Raw genomic sequence first — 17,993 nt, 5'->3', positions numbered from 1 at the left:
CATTTCCAGAAGTCAAAGGTCAGGAGGCTTTATTTTCTGAGGTACTATTGTTAATGACTTTGCTGATCTTTGCTGTGTTTAAAACAAGTAAAGCTGAACACTTTATTTATAGCACTTTTGTTTTTTACCAATTGCCGCAGGAGTTTTGTTAAAGTGGGGCATCAGAGCCAACTATGTGTATCATATTGCAGTTGCAACTCTTTGAATAACGCCCCTTTCTACTAATGCCACAAATTATATTTCATTCTTCAGTCTATCAAAAGCACTTGTACTGCAAACAAAGTATGTTTAACTGAGCCTCATCGTCAACATTTGTAGTGCATTCTCCTAGCATGCGTATGAAGAATTTAATTAAAAAGGTTATTCAGTTTCTTCCAAGTATCTTCCAGTTTTGTTTACAATGGTGGCAGGTTTGTAGAGATGCTGAGTCTTCAAAGGAAACCTAGGGGCATCAGAAAAGTATATTTCCAGAAAGAGCTGGAAGTATTAGCAGTTACAGCTTAAAAAAGATTTTTGTTTTTCCCTTTTAGGTCAAAGTGAACAATGTTTGTGTAAAGCCTATACCTTATTCAGGATGGCAGTAGGACATCACCTTCTCTGCCATTGGACAGTGCTGAGGCCTAGCTATCAGCTGCTAGGCTCAGACACTGCATTTTGAGAGATCACATTCTCCCCTCATAACTAGCAACACCATTTGTTTTGCACCAGCTGAGACATAAGGTAAGGAGTGCCAGTGGGATCTCTGGAGAGGTTAGCATCAATAGGTTGGTCAGTTGGCTTTCCATGCTTTCACTTGCCTGAATGGAAAAAGTCAAAATGTCTCTGAACATATAGCTATCTCATTGTAGGTTTGTAATATGGACACCACACTATTTTGCATGGTTGTACGTGGCACAGACACAAAGCAAATGTTGCAATTGAGTTGTAGAATAGAATAGAAATGGGAGTTAGCTGAGCATTTTGGTGTCCTAAACTCTCAAGTTAAATTACTTATGGAATCAGACCACTGATTGACAGAGTTTGCTGCAAAGCATTCCAAGGGGTTGAAGGGAATGATTTAGCTACAATTTCTTGTTCAATTTGTCAGGGCTCCTCTATTCATCAGCTAATACCTTCATAAAATTCCAAGCCTAGTAAAACTCAAAACGTAACCATTTGTGATAACCAGTGGGTTCTCTTGGGGATAGAATTGTATGCTAATATTTTTTGCTGGATTTTTTGTCAGACCAGCTCAGTATAAAGCTGTAAGGCACCCATTGAAACGGGCCTGTATCCCAAATGAGGTTATGACTGACAACTAACACATTAGATAATCAAATATCAATTAATCACAGAGGTAAAGATGCAATTTTATAATCATTCAAGTGGAAATTTAGATTATGAATAGCCACTGGTAACTGATTATCTTCAAACAAAATTCTTAACCTAAACCTTTCTCTAAACAAACCCTGACATCCTAACCTAGTTTTTAACCTAATACCTAACTAAGGTTACATGAACTTTAAGGGTCATGATTAAGGCTTCCATTTGTTAATTCATAACAATAGATCCTGCATACACATGGGCAGTTCTTTGGTGCATTGCACTGCAATACCTCATTCATAACAAACTTAATTTTTACCCACAAAGCCTCTTCAAGAACGACACCTCAATGAACCAGTAAATGTTTAAATTATATCTATCGCCTAATAAACACTGCACATTTCAGTGGCTGTCAGCTTATTTCTCAAAGCACAATGAATACCTAAATGAATGATGAAGTAATATGTCAATATTTCTTTGATGACATTTCTCTAATAATAATTATGAAACCTATGAAAAAATAAACTATACAAAATCCAAATGAACACATCACCTTTGCATGATGTATATGGAATGTTGCCAGTTTTCTAACCTTTTCTCTAGTTCATTTTGGATGAGTCTTTTTGTTCTGTGCTATTTCTGTTGGACTCCTGCTTACATTTACCAATCAAAGTTATGATGTTAGAAGCATAATTTGTTAACCATATACGTATCCTAAATTCACATGCTTCTAATTAGATTGTTAAGGGTCAGTCCAGTCAAATTTATTTTTTGGAAAGTGCATAAAAAGCATGTCTTGCCTTTTTCTGTTTCTTTGAAGAAGCCAGTGATTATTTGCAAGGTTAGCCGTAATATATAGTTTTAGATGATTATTTATTCAGCTTTGATAATGCACAGGAAATTTTTTTTTTATAAAACTAAAATTAGCATCTTTTTAAAGAGTTATGTCACAAATTAATGCAGACATTTTGTCAAACAATTAAATCACATGTGTGATATAGGCTGCCCACATCAGCTTTCTGTTTTTCTAAGTTACCCTGGATCATTTTGTTAATAAATTCTGGTCCTGCAAGTAGAACTTTTGAATATGACATTCCGTTGATGGAATGAGAATGCTTGTCATTCTGCAGTGAAATCACTCATCTGCTCATGCTTCTTAAAATACATAACGTTCAAAACAAACAAACCGTGATAAATGGACAATTTGGAAGAGCAATGTACAAACACAAAATGCTATACGTGCAGATCACTGTATTAACTATGGATGTGATCAATAAAAGACCTTCAGATTATATCACTTCTCCTGCCCTACTTATGCCTACTGGTTGCACAGTGGATAGCAATGCTTCGCTCCACCCACAGCTTTTGAGGGTAATAAAGTATTGCTTTATTTTCAGCAGTTTAGAGAAATAATGTAAAAGCTCTTTTCAGTTCCACCCACGCCTTCCAGCAGTGTTTAGTAGAATGCAGGACAATACCAGTTTACAAGGGCCAAGTAATATCCCTTCTGCAATAAAGCATTCCTGTTACACTGCTGTGAATGAATAACCCCCCCCCCCCCTTCCCTGCCTGCCTAGGATTTACATAATTTCAGCCTGGCCAATCAAGATGGCCAAAGATCCGACATAATTTATAAATGTATTTACATTTGAAAAATGATTTTCTTCTGTTACTTTTCAATTACTTTCCCTCATCACTGTAATTTATGAGATTATATAATTTACACGCTAATTTTATTGTCTTCTGCATTGTGGTATAAGCACCCTATTATGCTAAGTATCCTTTATCAGCTTATCCTTATTTGTCTTAACAAGATACTACACCAAAGTCAAAAGTACTTCACAAACTGCTCTCTATGCTTGTCTGAGAGAACACTGTTAAGCGATTACCTTAGAAGAAAATAAAGAAATAACCAGATGTTTAAATTCATCACAGTACATTTCCTTGTAAATTCTAGTCATTTTGCATAAATGCCTGCATTCCTGTTATTCACAACGTACTTCAAGCACCTCGTTCTGGAATAAAAAAGATTTTATATTTGAGTATTAAACTAATTTTCTCTTGTGAAGCTGCAATAATATTTAGGCATTTTGGCTGCTTCCTTCATTTTGAAAAATTGCTCTGCTACCAACGTGTGAAAATTACAGTGTAGCTGATTTGATCTGCCAGTATTTTATAAGTACTTGCCATTTTTTCCCTAAAACACAAAGTGAACTTTAGACTTTATTCCCCAATGCATATTTTTAAGCCTTTCCATACTTTTGAGGTTACGGTTTGTTTTTTCTTCCCTGACCTTCTAATGTGTAAGTGGCAGAATGTTAGAGAATATTAAAGGCCAAGAGATTTTAAAATCACACAGCTGTGGCTGGAGAAAAGAGTTACAAAGCAAGCCTGTGTAAAATTGAAGTTTCTAACCTTTGTGTGTCCTGGTGATTAAAAATTCCTTTCAGAAGACCCTACCATTGAAATAATCCCTACTGAAATATTTCATACAGCTTTGGGCTTTTAGATATAATGATTAAATGGTTTCTTTGCATTCCACCTGCCTATGTGCCTCCATACGAATCCAATAGGAATTCAGTGGGAATGCATGCTAAATGCATGTCAATCTCAGTGTCACTGCATTGTAAATAAATTGCTGCAAAACTGATGTGATGTAAAACATGTTCAAGTAAATATTTTACTAAATTATTGGTAATTTAAAATAATATACCTATACCCATGCAAGGTAATGCAGATATTTGTTCATATTACTACATCACCAACAAGACAGGCCTCTTCTTTAATCTTACACTGTTTGAGGTTTTTAAAGAATTTGCCAGTGCCATGCATTTATTCAAAGGAAGAGATGAAGAAGTGATTTTTCTAGAAGAAGAGGGAAGTGAGTGTGAAATCCATACCTGTATCAACATGCATTTAGCAGAGCAGGATTTTTGGCTTTGGCTATGCCTCTAAACAAGGTGAACAAAAGCAAACTATATTAGCAAAAGTAATTAGAATGGCAGAGCTTCTCTGATTTCCTATGCTAATGATCTAGGAATTAAACAAATATGAACCTTTGGTAATGACTTCATTGAGCCCAATGTGCCTCTATAATTTGATAAGAGTAGTGGCCCTATAAACCATACAGATTAATAGCTGGCTTTGGCTTTGCTCACTCCCTTGCTTTCCCTTCCATTTGTTTCATACAGCTACATTTCAGATCTTTTTAATGTAGTTACGCACTCCTATGTACTTTGTATGTACCTTGTGTTATATTTTTTTTTATCATGGCTGGCATTATTATTTTTTCATCAGTTGCGCTGAAAAAGTAGGTCTACTATGAATTTGGACCTAATGTCCTATGATCTTAATGCCCATGTTCTTGTCGCAATAAGTAGTTCTTCCTTAAACCAGATTTTTGCAGACTAATTGTTTTTGTAGATCTACAAATCCAGTGAACAAGTTTCAGGATCTGACTGGATCAGAGACATTTTAAAGATAAAGGATAAAATTGCCTTCTTATAGCATAAAGGCTTCAAACATGTTATAGCCCCCACAGAAATATAGTAACAACTAAAAAATGCTACATTGGGGATTGTCTTTATTTAAAAAAAAATACATTGGGTTAAAATAAACTAAATGTGCTTCATTTTGCAGCTTCCAGATGCATAATAAATGAAGACATCATACATTTACGAGTTCTCTACCCCTCCATCCCACATTTGCTGCTATTAGGACTGTCATTTTATGACCTGCGTTAAATAACACTTTAAAAAACAGTTAAATGTATTTTTATTTAATGTCTAATCCCTAGGTAACTTATATCGGCTCTTACAAACTCCTTCCACCCCTTTCCCCCTTAGAGGGTTTTCTGCTTTTTGCCTTTACTTTGTTACCCTCATTTTTTCATTCTCTCCAGTGTCACTTTTATACAATTGAAGAAACATATGTTCATGCTTTGTGTCAAAAGTCAAATTTTAAAGTAATGAAAAAAATGTATACAGTATTCAGTAGTTTTTATTTGCAAACTACTTGCAGACATCTTTTCTTTTTTGTCCTTTATTGTAGATTACATAAAAAAAACATAACTGTCCTTCTATTGTGTGTGTATATGTATATATAAATATGTGTGTGTGTGTGTCTATGTGTGTATGTATATAGATAGATTTACTTGCTAAACATATACACCCAAAAAAAAAATTTACTCTGGGAACTGCAGCTGTTTCAGTCTTTCCTTCTGGCTTTGAAAGTACAGTTGTCCCTTAAAAAAGAGAGTCTTTTTTATGTTTTTTTTTATTAGATGTTTATTCACAAATGTATTGTTTTAACAAAGAAGTTATAAAAACAAAACATGGGTGAAACATTTACAGTGCAGTTCCAATAAAACAAAGAGAAACCTGCTTAAAACCATTGTAGACCTGTAAAGCAAACATGTGAAAGGGACTCTTGTCTCTATTTGTCCCAAATGACAGAATAGATAGGGAAGAGAAAATGGTTAAAAGGGAGGCAGATGGAGGGCATATCCACATCAGGAAGGGAACGATGTTGTGGAACATTGAGCTACCCATGGATCCCAGGTAAATTCAAAGACGTGGTGTGTCTTTGAGAGTGCATGTAAGCATCACCATTATCCAATTTAGTTTAGTTTTGACTTGGACCAACGGGATAGATGGTGATTTCCATGCTTTTGCCAGTGTAATTTTGGCTGCCAGCAGTGCATAATTGCAAAATTTCTTTGTAAGTTATGGCAAGGGCTTGTCAAACTTACCTAGGAGGGTGCTTTTTAAACTGGGAGAAAGGGAGGTTTGAGTCACCTGTGACAAAAGAACAAAGACTCTTTTCCAAAATTCCTGCAAAATCGTCCAGGACCACCAGATATGCTCCTTGTCTCCAGCTCTTTCGCAGCCCCTGAAAAAAAAATTCTGAGGACCCCGGGAATTTCTGGGCAATGCTAGTTGGGACTGGATACCAGCACATAAGAGCTTTGTAGTTCATTTCAATCAGGCTAATAATAAAAGAAACTTTAGATACATTATGTGCTACTTCAATCCACTCCTCCATCTCCCATTATTGCTGTAAATCCTTTTCTCAAGCCTTTATATATTGTAGCTTGGAGGAGGCTCCCAGCAAAAAGTAGTAGTGGAATGAGATCTGTCCCGTAGAGTTCGGCATTTCAAAAGTACCTGTAGTTCACTGACGTTTTACAATATGGAGGTTCACCCTTAGATATTTTTGAATTTAAAAATGATTGAAGCTGGGCATAACGAAAGTACTCAGAGTACGAAAAGTACTCAGAGTACAAAAGCATTTCCTTATTTTGAACTAGGTGTTGAAAACTCTGTAAAAGTTGTGGCTACTCCACTACACAAATTGGTGGGGTGACAAGCCCAGCTGAAACTCTGGGTTCCCCCAAAGCGGAGCAAGGGGTGTGTGGGACAAGTTTATGCCTGGATGGTGTTTCAGTCTATCCCACACCGACAAGGAGTACTGAAGGGCAGGGCAGGTGGTCTTAGGTCGGATACAGGAAGGTACCCACATAACAGAAGCAATTGTGGACACGGAGTTGGGTTGAGCTTCTATGTTTATCCATTGGAGTTTGTTTAATAGCAGTGTAATGCGACAGAGTTGAGCAACCTGGGCTGCTTTGAGATTGTGTCTGAAGTTAGGGACTCCCAGCCCCATTTGATTCAGCTTCCTTTGTGGCCCCAAATTTATTCCCTGACTCTAGTTTAGAGTAGGTCTAGGGATTTACGTGTGACAGGAATTGGATGTTTTTGCTTTTGTATTGCTCATTGTATGTGAATGTAAACAGGCTATTTTACCTGTTTGTTGGAACATAGTGCAAAAAAACAATAAAAACAAAACCTTGCAAGGCATATTTGTATATAGTGCATTTGTGGGAGCACTTGACTTGACACTAGATCGTGGTAACCAGAGATGAACATTAGTGATCATCTCGGCCAAAAATATGGTATGTGTCCTATTTGTTCTACCCCTTCCCCTCCCTATAGAAATAAACAGGGCTGTGTGTATAGGGCTATTTGTTCTAATGTCCATTAAAACAATCACAAAAACTCAGTAACAGTTACAGTGTCAGAAATTTGACATGTGTACAGGCCCTTAGAAGGTTCTGGATGATAGTACAAATCTGTATGTTTAAGATGTCAAGCTAATATGTCACATTACAGTGTTCTCCTCAGAATGTTTTTTCAACTGGGTGGGGAGAAGCTGAAGGTGCATGGTCAAAAAGTGGACTGCACAACACAATAGGTTTAGTGTTCCAGGTTGTTGTTGCCATAGAAATCCAGTAACCCCTTTAATTCTGTAACTTTTTTTCCAACCAACATACTTTGTGCAAACCTTAAAATGCCCACCCTCTTAATATTTCCCCGTTTTTCCATTATCCTATGTATTATGCCCCAATTGTCCAGTGCCCCAGTACTGTGATTGTTTTTAGTAACCACCCAAAAACAGCCGAATGGTTACTGACAATTTCCAGATAGTGCACCCAGCTAAAAGGGGCTGGGGAGAACATTGCATTCAGACTATGTGAATAGACTCACAGAAACAGAATACAGGAACTACTTATTTAAATTTTTAGTTATCCTTTTGCATACATCAGTACTATATTAACTGATGCTTGTGCTATATGATTTCATAGACTCAAGGTAGGCATGTGTGGAATATTTTAGTACAGGCTATATCTATTTAGAATGCAGTTGTGTCATATTACAATACAATAGGAATATTACCTATCACAAGAAATGCAGAGTCTGGAGACCTCTTTCTTAAATCCAAGAATCTTATATAACTCTAAGCTTTGAATTTTTTGTTTGAAGACAGGAAAACAAGACAAAAAAAAACTTACTGTCCACCCATGTCTTTTAGTAAAGCGTGACATCATGATGCCAGAACCCACCCACTCAATGCGATGGGGGAGTGGGTGGGTTGTGTCTATACCGGGGACATTGTCCGCGGCTGTGGCTGATGCGCCCCCCCCCCCAGCGGGTGCACCATCGAGAGCCACAGACCACCACGGTTGGCGATCGTTAATCCATAAGAATAAGCTATGGTGCATGATAATCAGCTTTAGGCAAGAACTGCATATTTGTGATGTACCTTCATACACAAAAATCTTATGTATCAAGCTGTCTATATATTTATCTACTTGCTTATGTTTTTATTGTGTAAATGATGATTTTAGTCTTATTTGCATGTTCTATGACAAGGCCTATAGAAGCCTGAGACAGACAGTCATTTCTGCCTTCTAGCACAAACATCAGGGACCAAACATTTAGGACATAATCTTTTTTCATGTCTTTTAAATTGCTTGCAGGTTTTTTTTTCTTTTTTATCTGTAATATTATCAGTGTTGACTCATTAATAATAATGTTGATTTGAAGTGCTTGTAATTGAATTGAATTACCGTACATTTTTGGACCCTCTATTAGTGCCCAGCAAATTACAAAAGATGCTCTGGATTGCTTTACATGCAAATAAGGATTGGTGTGACTTTCCTTTTGTTATTTAGTCCAAATCAGTACAGTGCAAAGGCTATTTATTTACTGTAATAAAAACATTTTGATGATCTCTCCTGTGAGCTGGCCATTCAGATTAATGGCACAGGCATTCAAAGTAACTTAAATGTCCCATACTATTTTGTCATCAATTAAAATGAAAACGTAAGACATGAATAGAAAGTAAAAAAAAAATAATACATTTAAACAATATTTTATGGTTTGCCTGGTTAAAAAATAACTGTCAATACTCATCTATCACAAACATTTGTAAATATTTTAGTTGTTGACACCTGTGTTTATCAGGTAAACTCACTTCTGTTGTTTTTCCTCCTGTAGAATTTATCTGGATGCCCAGGCAAGAACGGGCGAAGTTTCTGAATGGTCCCATGTTGGGATGATGTCACCAGGCCTTGAGTACTACATTTTTACTAGTACAAGGGGTACACACAGAAACACAACTGGAGAGATGGCACTTTGGGGACTGCAACTGTTTCAATCTCTTCATCTCATAAACCTACTGTGCTCTAAAATCTATAGCTTTTTTTTTTCTTTACAAGAAAATGATGTGCATACCTGTATTGCTTTTATTGTTGCTTTGTTATTTTTGTTCCTTTTGCATTGGGGTTGTGGGTCACGTTTTTAGTTCACCCTTTTTAAAGTTTCTTTCTATTTGTGTTTAGTTCAAGCTAACCATAGTAGAGGTATTAACGGTTGAATTTTAAGTCTTTATTTTCATTATTAATATGGCTCAAAAGAGATTGAACTTATGAATAAGATGAACACTTTGGTACCTGTCCGTAAGAAGAAAAGAAAAATGGAAAAAAGAATTCTGAGAACAGTCATATGAGGTTGGATTTTAGCACATGATGAATGTTATGATAGGGTTTTATTTGGTACTGAAGTAAAGTAAATTTCATGATGTACATAATGTAAAAGAGCAGCTGACTAAGGTGATTATGTAGAATTTTTGTGATGTCTCCCTTTGTTAAACTGATTATATCTATTTTCGGCAATAACTTAAGGACGAGAAATTTTTGAGTCCTCGGTTTTTATATAAGTGCTTTTTTTTTCTTGTTGAAAGAGGTGATATTCTAAGGTTTTATGAAATTCATTCTTAAAGCAAACAGAAGTGCTGTAAATAACCTTCCATAACTACATGTAAACTCTTAGGAAAGAGAAATAAAATATATATATATATCTATTTTTTTTTTTGTAAGGGCAAGCAGTCAGTAGCATCTCTCAACAATAAAGGGGATCGATAACAGCATTGTTAAAATTAAACCCTAGAGGAGCTGCCATGATATGCCCTGTTAGCTAGATTAACACTGTTAAATTTGTTGTGTAGTTGTTTAGACCTGATAACTGTACTAGCGTCATACCAGCATATTACCTATTTAACTATGTGCACAGCTTAAAAGTCTAGTTCTATTTTTGTTGATTTGAGGATAAAGAAAAAAAATACCCAGAATGAAAATAAAGCTACAGTTTAGTATTTAAAGTATTTAAACATTTGAAGCGCATACATTTTTTTCTCTATATTTAAAATTAGGTCAAAGAATTGTCCAGTCATTTCAGCTGCTCTATATATTTGTATTAACTTTTCTTCTTGTTTTGTTGTCTCCATTTACTGACATATGCCATACAGGAAAGGCGTTATTCACCCTATGTTACATAATATTCTTTTTGTTCTTTTTTCCCACTAATTAGGAATGCAAACCAATTGTTTTAATACCTCAGTGCTCTAACTATCACAATAGAGAAAAATAATTTATTATAGAAATAATAATAACAAAGGTATTGAACATCATTGCACTGTGACTGGTAGGGAAAACTGACAATTTCCTATTTGCACAAACCTATTTTGGCTGTTTTATATTTTGGTCCTCTCTGGGGAAACTTATGAAGGATATTTTAATTTAATTTTTTTATATTAATTAAAAGTCCTACAACAGCAAACTAGAAGTATGACTTGGTGTATATGGCATTAACACCTTACTGTTGTATGATATTTTTTTTATATATATAAATATACATATACCAAGTTTTAATATTTTTTTTAACTGTTACGTGTAAAAAAATGGTACTTTTCTTTTCATACAGCCAGTAAAAGACACTGAATGCTACATTTCTGAGACAAAAGCTGCTGCACTCCTATTTTTTTTTTTTTTTTTTAATAAACCTTAGTAACAAGTAGTGATATCATACCTTAACTAGAAACATATAGACGTTAACTGAATAGGGGGCGATCATACTGACTTAAAAGAAACATTTTTTTAATATCTTCCTTTATTGTCCATGTGTGAATAGACACGCAATTGTTTTGGCTAACATTCAATTTTTGTTTTTGCATTTAATTAAATTACTTTAAATAAACCAAACCAAACAGCTATATGTAATTTAAAAAAGTTAAAAAAAAAAATATATATATATATAAAAAGTGAACGTCTTTCCCCAAAGTTTAATCTTTAAAGTCAGGGGATTTTTTAAAAGCAAATATTTTGTTAATGTTGATAATGTACTGTACTTCCATATGTTATAAATATATATATATATATATTTACATATATATAAATATTTTCTTTCCATTCCCAGTCACCTCATGAAATATTCTTTTGTCCTTACCAGTATCTAAGCAGTGTAAATAGTGGCTGTCATGTAAGTGTGCTTTCTTGTTACTAACATACTAAATTCATTTTATCTTTTCTTCTAGAAAATATTGGTAGATGTGTAGAAATTAAACTTGCATACACAATTAGATGTAGTTCTTCAGATTTAGGACCAGTAAGGATAGAACTTTCTTTAAAAAGAATGATTTTTTTTAAAAGTTATTTTTTTTTTCGTTTTTTTTTTTTTTTTTTTTTTTTTTTTTTTTTTTTTTTTAATGAAGTAAATGTTATCTGTTATTTTATTGATCTGAAGTGGTTTCAACTAACCAAAGGTCTCACAATGCTAAAAATGCTGGCAATCTCTAATAGGCATTTTGCAGATCTCCCTACCCTCCCTTGATTTTTAAAAGGGGAATGCCATACTACCTTAAATGCTAATGCTATATATGCAAAACTGGATTTTTTAATTTATTTTTTAAAGAGGGAGGCATGGTATATAAAATGATTTTACTAAGATAAAACAAATATTTTTTTAAGAATGCTCAGATAAAATAGATAATCTGTGTGAATATGTTTTACATGTTTCTATATAACACTCCCATCGCCCCATAGATGAAATGTGGAACCTTCTAAATGTTTCTAAATGTGGCTGCCTAGATTAAGGTTTGCTCTAGTTCCCTATTCATCTAGTGCTTTCATGGTTTTGTATACTCTTCTAGCACAAAGTTTGTCTCTTTATTTTACTCAAGGGCAAAGGGTCGTGCCTCCACAAACACAATTATGAAATTGTGTTTTCTGATTGGATTGCTACACCAGCATCAGTTGATCGTTTTATTGTTACCTTTATCAGAAATATTCCTATTAGAATATTGTTTTAGGACGATTACAATTAAAGAAATAATTTTACTGTAGCATATGACTTTTATTTTAGCAATTATATTCATTTGAATTGTTATTAGAATTCATATTTATTACTTCTGACCACCAGCTGACCAGTGAATGTTTTAAGCAATATTAACTTTTCTCATGGTAGCATAAGATTCATTTCTGATTCTTATGCCAAGACTGCTGTTTATTAACTGGAAGTCATTTCAGAAGACAATCACATTACCCGCTACTATGTAGATATTTTGTTATCATTACTATATGTTCTAAATCTTCCTTCAAATAACAATGTTCTCTGAATGCACATTCAAAATGAAGTGCAAGGGATACTGAAACTGAATTGACATAAAATGTATTTTGAATTTTTAGCTATAAAATTTTATTTATTTGTATTATTTTTGCCTGCTGGAAGTGAAGCAAACTACACATTTCCCTGAAATCTATATATCACATATACATTATTAGCATGGTATTGTTAAGTTTTCTTTAATAGATTAAGAATGACTCTATTGCATATGTACATCAAATGTGTTCTTTTAATTTTAAAGTGGTACAGCACTAAATTGGAATCTATTTTTGTTCACCTATGTGTATCTACTACAAATAAAGACTGTCGTGCAAGAGTATAAGCTATGTTAGAGCAGATGATTTGGGGTGAAATAGCCAGTTTTTTTTATAGCAGCAGTGACATCTAACAGTTTTGTAAACCTCAAAGGAATTAATTTATGTTTGGTTTGTTTGCTGCTAGGACAATAGGTGCTATTTTAAATGACACCGATCTGACAGAACTTACATATACTGATACCATCATTGTAATGTGATGCATAAATATATGAATGTTACAAACTATTCTTCAGTATAGTAATGAACATAAACTTTGTCTTATAGTCAATTTCATTTTTTTATAGTGACCTTAGCCTTTCTTCTATTTGTTACTGGTCAGTCATGTAAGTTGGCACCATATGTACCATTACAAACTCTCCTTCTCTGCTGGTTGGGGAAAAAAAGATGAATAAAGTGTATATAAACCTAAGAACAAAATGTAATATATTGCAGCTTACTAGTCCTTAGAATGAGTCCTGAATTTTTCTTTTTCGTTCCCCTACTTTCAGGTAGAATTCCTGACATTATTATATTTTATGTTCCAGGGTAACAAACATTCACTGACTAAATATATGGAAAAGTAGCATTGTCATTCCAGGACAAGAATCATAGGGGGAAAGTTATGTAGTCCAAAGAGCAAACTGGGAACAATGCTAAATAATAACTTCAGGAGCTCCCATCGGGTTCTGCACAGTTAAATTTCTGATAGCGCCAACAGACATTTGCACTAACATAACAGGTATAAAAATACTTTCAATGGTACACTGTTAGGGATTAGTTCTGCTAGTTTTTCATTTTCTAAAAAGTAAAGATAGATTTAAGTAAAAATATGTGGAGTATGAAGATAAATAATATGCAATTTGGCAGCCTCAAATTTGTTTTGAGTCTTGTATGTTTTACCTTTTTTTTTAGCTTAATGAAAATTTTGGCAAATGTTCTACAGTCTAATATAAGGTACAATCAAACCAAGCACACCTTTTTATTATAAAAGGAATTAGGAAAACCAAGTTTATCTTGTAATATTCACCAGTGTTGGCATTTTTCAACATGAACACTGTAGTTTTTTTTTACCCACAATTGAATTGAGTAATAATTTGGTAAAAGCTTGCATTTAGGCTGATAACTTGCTGCCTAATAGATCCTACATTTTGACAAATGTCATTTTATGACTTTGTTATTCACTTCACCTGTTAGTAGTTTTAATGTTTTGGCTGATTGGTATATTTGGGCATTTTAAATGAATTCTTTTTAAACTGGCCCATCTATAACTTGGTGGATATTAAATTTTGTACTTTTGATAATTTGACCAACTAAATCCTAATGTGTGTAGTCAAGTAATACTATATGTATAATATAGTAAATATGGGTCCTCTTTCTTCCATTTAAGCAGAAACCTCTAGATGCTTGCTTGTAGTCCCAGATTGTTTTCAAAGAAACCCCCAGAACCTGGACTGGAAAGTAATGCAGACTGATGCCAGAGCTTGTATGGTTCTGCTGTGTCCAGACTTCATCCCAACCAAACACTTTCCTGTTTGGCAAATATTTGAGTAGCATAATTTATTCAGGTTGGTGTGCAGGATGAGGTGGCTTAAGAATGTGAATATAAATGCATAATAGGAGTACTTTGGCTTTTAGGATTCTAAGATATATCTTAAGTAATATCAAAATGCGAGAGCAGACATCTTAACGCTGTTTTATGATCCTAACATCACAGGTGTGCAAGTTGACTTTATAAAGATAATTGTACTGACCTCACTTCTTTTTTATTATAATAAAAAATATATAAGCTCTTTAATAATTACCTGTGCCCCAGAAAAGAGTGTTCCTGTGTAAGCATCACATGATTCTAACTAAAGTTGAGGATCCGAGTTTGTCATTTGCAGCACCTAAACACTCCATGTTAGGGTGACAGCAGTAAGGTAGTTCTGCATATGTTTACAATTAAGTAATGCACCAATTAATGGAAATGTTATTAAGCTAGACATGTAAGTGATTTGAGTAACACTGCAAAATATTAAAAAAGTAGAAAATAAAAGTAAATATAAAAAGTAGACTATAGTCTACAATTATATTATAAATTAAAGGAGTCCCACATCAAAATCAATAGATAAGTACACAGATATGCAGAGATGTGGAAAATATTTCCTGTTATATGAATGGATAAAATCCCTGTAATTGATTCTTTTACAATAGGGTGGAGGCTTCTATTTGTGCTTGAATTTCTAGTCAGCGCAAAGCCTAAAACCTTCATACCATGTGAATGGGTGAGAAGGGAAGAGTTCTGCATACCGTCTGGTGGCACAGGGTGGGTAAATGTACACTGTTTTTTGGTATGTATTGTAGCTAATGTAGGTATGATACTAGGATATTTGTTAGAATGTAGTCCTTTGGGTAAATGTGTGCAAAGTTCTAAAACATTTTAACATTTTGGTAAATATTCCGAAACAAAATATTTTACTACTAAAAATCTAACAATAGCTGGTCAGTCCATACTGAGTTCTAGTACTTAGTCTTGATTTTTTTTCTCATATACTTTAGAATCCCGATTTTCACTGCAGAGGATATTTAGCTTTACTTGCAGAAAACTGATATAGTGAAGTGGGTGACGGAGATGTCGTATAGGTTGCAGCAACTTGTAGCTTTTTAATGGCACTGGGTATGTCAGTCAGCTTTTGCCTGTAGGTGTTAGATACGTAGATTTTTTTTCTTTGCAACTAGCCGACTTTCCATTTCCTACTTTTTTATAGCATGTAATGTCTGAAACTACTGAATACTACTGAAACCATTTTATGTCATGTTTTACTTCCAACGACAATGTTAGATTTAGATATCCATGAAAACAGTTCTTGATAAAGATTGGCACACGCATGCTAATCAGTGCCTTTGTATAATTGAACAAGTAATGTACAAGCAATACTGGACTCTTTAAGTGCACTGTTACCATGAAATATATGAGTAAAGCGCCTTCATATTACCCTGAGGTAAACCCCTGCTAGGACTGCTAGGCCTTCATTGAACTTTGTGGTGAGCATTTGTCTGTTTTATTTTATTATTGTGTTTAGACACTATGGATTAGGTATTTATTTTGAATGCCTTCCTAATGTTGAACTAAAACACTTCATGATACCATAGTACTATAAATTCATAAAATCTAAAAAATCTATCTAAAACAATCCAAGAATCCATTATATAGAATGTAAAAGGATGAATCAAAGATGCAAAAAGTTTAACTGACTTTGAAATAGTTTTTATCTTTTCCAAAAGTAGACCTATTTTAATTTTGCAAACACCAGTATAAAAAAACTAAAAAAATAAATTTCATAATGTAGTATTCGAATACAATACTGCAACACTTCAAGGTGTTCAGATAGCTCCAGCTTCCTTAACAGAAGACAGTACACAATCTTCTAAAATTTATTTTACACAAACCACCTTCTCAGAGCAAAAACCAGCCAATAAATGAGCACGATCCCCTTGGTTAAAATGAAGCTTGACCTATCTTTTTTTTTATTTTTTCCTAGGTTTCATTTTGTTCACTTTAAGTTAAACTTGTAGCTTGGACTTTAAGGTAGCATGGCTCTGTCACTGTCATTCTGTTTATCATTGTACAGCAGTTTACAAATGATGAATGAGGCACATTGTACTAGAGTAGTTCAACTGTTGGGTAATTGTTGGTTATGACGACCTGAAAGGTGTACTAATTTGTATTTTATTTTTGTTTTTCAGGAGTAAAATGCCATTTTTTATTCTTAAGTGTGAATGAGGGCTAGGGATGTAGCCACACAGATGTTTTAAATGTTTGCCATAACATAAACAAGACTTAAGCAATATTATTTATTACATTGGTAACCAGTCATCCATTGTTTGTGTGATGTACAACTGTTTACAAAAAACACTAACTTGTATTTAACTTGAAAAATAAGTGTCTTGTATGGTATTCCTTTGAAGGTGAATCTACCATGTCTGTTACTTATGTAAAATGATTTTCTAAGGAACTTGATGAATCTGTGACAGCGCCAATGTTATTTTGCTTTACCAAGGTATTCTGTAAATACTATTCTGTTTTACGGTGTTCAGAAATCCAACCATTTACTTATGTGTAAACACTAAGATTTCCGTATGTTAAGCAATACTTCTCAACACTGTAATGACTTTACCAAAAATAAACTGAAACTTAAATAGAACTACAAAGATTAAGTCACCCAAGTTGCCCATTCAAACTTATTGTGTTTTACTCAACAGTCAGAATGTGGTGTTCTGTTGATAAATTACAATTATTTTTTTTGTTTTGTTTTTTCGATCTAACAGGGTAGATAGGGAATAACAAGAAATACAAGAGTTTCCAATGCTTAATATAAACTGCACAAAGCACCCAGTGCAAGATATGTGTGCCTCTATTGAAATGAATGAAGGTTGAGGATCTAGCAGCTTATACATTGTTTAAGCCCTAGATTCCTAGGTTTTCAGAATGGCAAACAAAGTATCACTGGTGGTTCTACGTATCTTAACACAAATTAACTTAATGGCACTGTGGCAGACCTAGCCCTTACTTTTATACTTTAGTGCGAACTGATGAGAACTTTGGTAGTGACTATTTTTTTTATATATATACATATGTATGTATCTATATATATATATCTCTCAAGCATCGCATCTTTCAGGTCTTTGTGTATGGCTTCTCGAAGCCTTGTTGTAAAATACTTTGTGGATGGGGGTCTCTCACATCATAGATGTGGAAAGTATAATTTTATATTTGTATTTTCAAATAAATAAGTTTGTGAAAGGTTTCCATCCTCTACTGTGGTCCAGAAATCAATGTGTTTGTCTGACAACAACAAAAAAAGAATAAATAAAATAATCTGTTTTGAAATGTGCTTTGTCTTTTTTTGTGTGAAAATAAATTGTTTTAAGTTCTTTCTTTTGCTGTTATTTCAAATGAAAGCTGTCGAGCTAAAATGGTAGAAATATGCTGCCATTATCAGTTTGTTTTTGTTTATATTTAACAGCTTTAAGACCTTAAGATTTATGAAGTATGCTTTGTGAGATTTTATCTAGCTACTTTGTGGAATAAATTGTTCCACCACAACCCAATCCC

At 34.0% G+C, this 17,993-nt stretch overlaps 1 protein-coding gene across 10 annotated transcripts in view; it reads left to right on the top strand.

Moving 5' to 3' along the window:
• The window catches only part of MSI2 (musashi RNA binding protein 2), a 375,769-nt gene extending 357,997 nt beyond the window's left edge, over positions 1-17,772 (top strand). For all 10 annotated transcript variants that reach the window (XM_072415329.1, XM_072415322.1, XM_072415346.1 and 7 more), the window contains one exon: positions 9,141-17,772. Coding sequence is in view for 2 of the 10 variants with exons in the window: in XM_072415355.1 (XP_072271456.1) it covers positions 9,141-9,202 (62 nt within the window). In the remaining 8 variants the exon portion in view is untranslated. The remainder of the gene's footprint in view (positions 1-9,140) is intronic.
• The last annotated feature ends 221 nt before the right edge of the window (positions 17,773-17,993 follow it).

The sequence above is a fragment of the Pyxicephalus adspersus genome, chromosome 1, assembly GCF_032062135.1.
Source record: "Pyxicephalus adspersus chromosome 1, UCB_Pads_2.0, whole genome shotgun sequence".
Lineage (NCBI taxonomy): Eukaryota > Metazoa > Chordata > Amphibia > Anura > Pyxicephalidae > Pyxicephalus > Pyxicephalus adspersus.
Note: the sequence above shows the minus strand (reverse complement) of the source record. Positions and strands in the feature narration are given on the sequence as shown.